The 1686-nt window shown below is 29.3% G+C and overlaps 1 protein-coding gene across 1 annotated transcript; it reads right to left on the bottom strand.

Moving 5' to 3' along the window:
- Positions 1-428: 428 nt before the first annotated feature.
- On the bottom strand, positions 429-1320 carry LOC124421167 (the record flags this gene model as incomplete). Its single annotated transcript, XM_046955998.1, has 2 exons — positions 857-1320; positions 429-626 (listed from the first exon to the last, which is right to left on the bottom strand). Coding segments are annotated over exons 1-2 (455 nt in total), but the record flags the coding sequence as incomplete, so codon positions are not given.
- Positions 1321-1686: the final 366 nt, after the last annotated feature.

The following is a 1686-nucleotide window of genomic DNA, read 5'->3' as shown; positions in this document are numbered from 1 at the left end:
AAATATGTTCAAATTGCAGCAACTTTTTTAGAGCAAAGTTGCCAAGACTTTAGAAAATGTTTCTAAAGAAAAGTAGTCCAGACTGCAGTAAGCTTTTTTATAAAAAAGTTGTCTAGACTATAATAATCTTGTCTAGAATGCAACAACTTATTCAATGGAAAAGGTTTCCAGTTTCAAGCAACTTTTTATATAAAAAAGTTTTCTATTCAGATAGAAGTGTGTAGCAACTTCTATTGTACTTTTCAATCTATCTACGTTAAAAAATATTATTGTTTGATTAAGCAGTTTGTGTGACAATCAACTTGTATAAAATATGTATGTGTATGTTTGTCAATATGTCTGTGTGTCACACAAAACCACTATAATGCCCATCATTTGTGCAAAAGAAAGAAAGACAGAAAAAACAAAAACACATTCAATTTACCTACCGGCAATATTCATTGAATAGTTTGATATCTAAACGTATTAATGGACAAATAGTAACACTTGGCATAGTTGTGTTCCAATAGTGGAAATCTCGCTCCAGGCCAACAACAGTGCTTTTTGTATAATAACGATCAACAGATTGCAAACCAATTTCCACACAAAAATACATTGATATAATTAAGAGTGTCAACCAAAGGCAACTAGAAAATGTATAGAAAATTTAAAAAACATCAGGAAAATGAGGAAAATTTAAAAGAAAAAAAAGGAAATATTTTTAAAATTAAAATTGAGTTATTTGATAGCGTTGAATGAGTGAGTGAGTGTGTGTGTGTATTTGCTACAACATGAGGGTTTAAGTATGTTCGTTAAGCAAACTTAGTTTTTGTGTGCTGATGATGTCCGTCCGTCCGTCTGTCTGTCCATTACTTACTTTTCAATTGTTGTTAGACCTCCTTTGACCACATATTGTAAACCATGTATATTGCTGTCCTCAAAATAGGCCGCTATAAAAGTGATAATGGCTTTTGTGGTTTTTCTCAATTTAGTTGTTGATGTTGCTGCCGCTATAGTTAATGGTTTTGTTTTAGCAATTCCCTTATCACCACCAGTACCAGCACCATCACCAGCAATACTATTTAACCATGAATTTTGTAGGGTTGTTTTAGGTTTTCGAAAATTATTATACATGTTGATATTGTTACTCCAAGCGTATGTAGTTCTTTTTTTATTTCTCCTGTCCTGTCTCCTGTTTATTTTGCACTTATAAATCTTCTGTTGGTGATTTGATAGTGAACATGTTGCTGTACGACGACGAGTAGATTAAATGATTTATTAGACGAAAACTTAAACGTGGACAAAGTAAACCAAATATAATGAATATATAGGAAAACTGGAAAAAAATTAAGCAACAAATCAGACAACAATTTTAAATATTTTAGTTTAGCAATTCATTTCAATTAATCTATTTGTTGTTTAATAATTGAAATGTTTGTTTAAATGTTTTTATTTTTATTAAATTTAAATATAAAATTTTCAATTTTAATGGTTTTTAGTTTAAAATTATAAATAAATATTAATCATACGCATCAATGTCCATATATTTCTTATATTTATATATTACTCATACGTAAAGTTAATGCCATAATGATGACTAATATAAACTAATACTAATATAAAGAAAAAGTTTCCTTGCTTGCTTCAGGGTGAACAACTTTTCTAGAGAAAAAGTTGCTTCAGTCTGAACATCTTTTCTATAGAAAA

Source organism: Lucilia cuprina, unplaced genomic scaffold, assembly GCF_022045245.1.
Source record: "Lucilia cuprina isolate Lc7/37 unplaced genomic scaffold, ASM2204524v1 Scaffold_3779, whole genome shotgun sequence".
NCBI lineage: Eukaryota > Metazoa > Arthropoda > Insecta > Diptera > Calliphoridae > Lucilia > Lucilia cuprina.
This window is presented reverse-complemented; position numbering and strand designations above follow the sequence as displayed.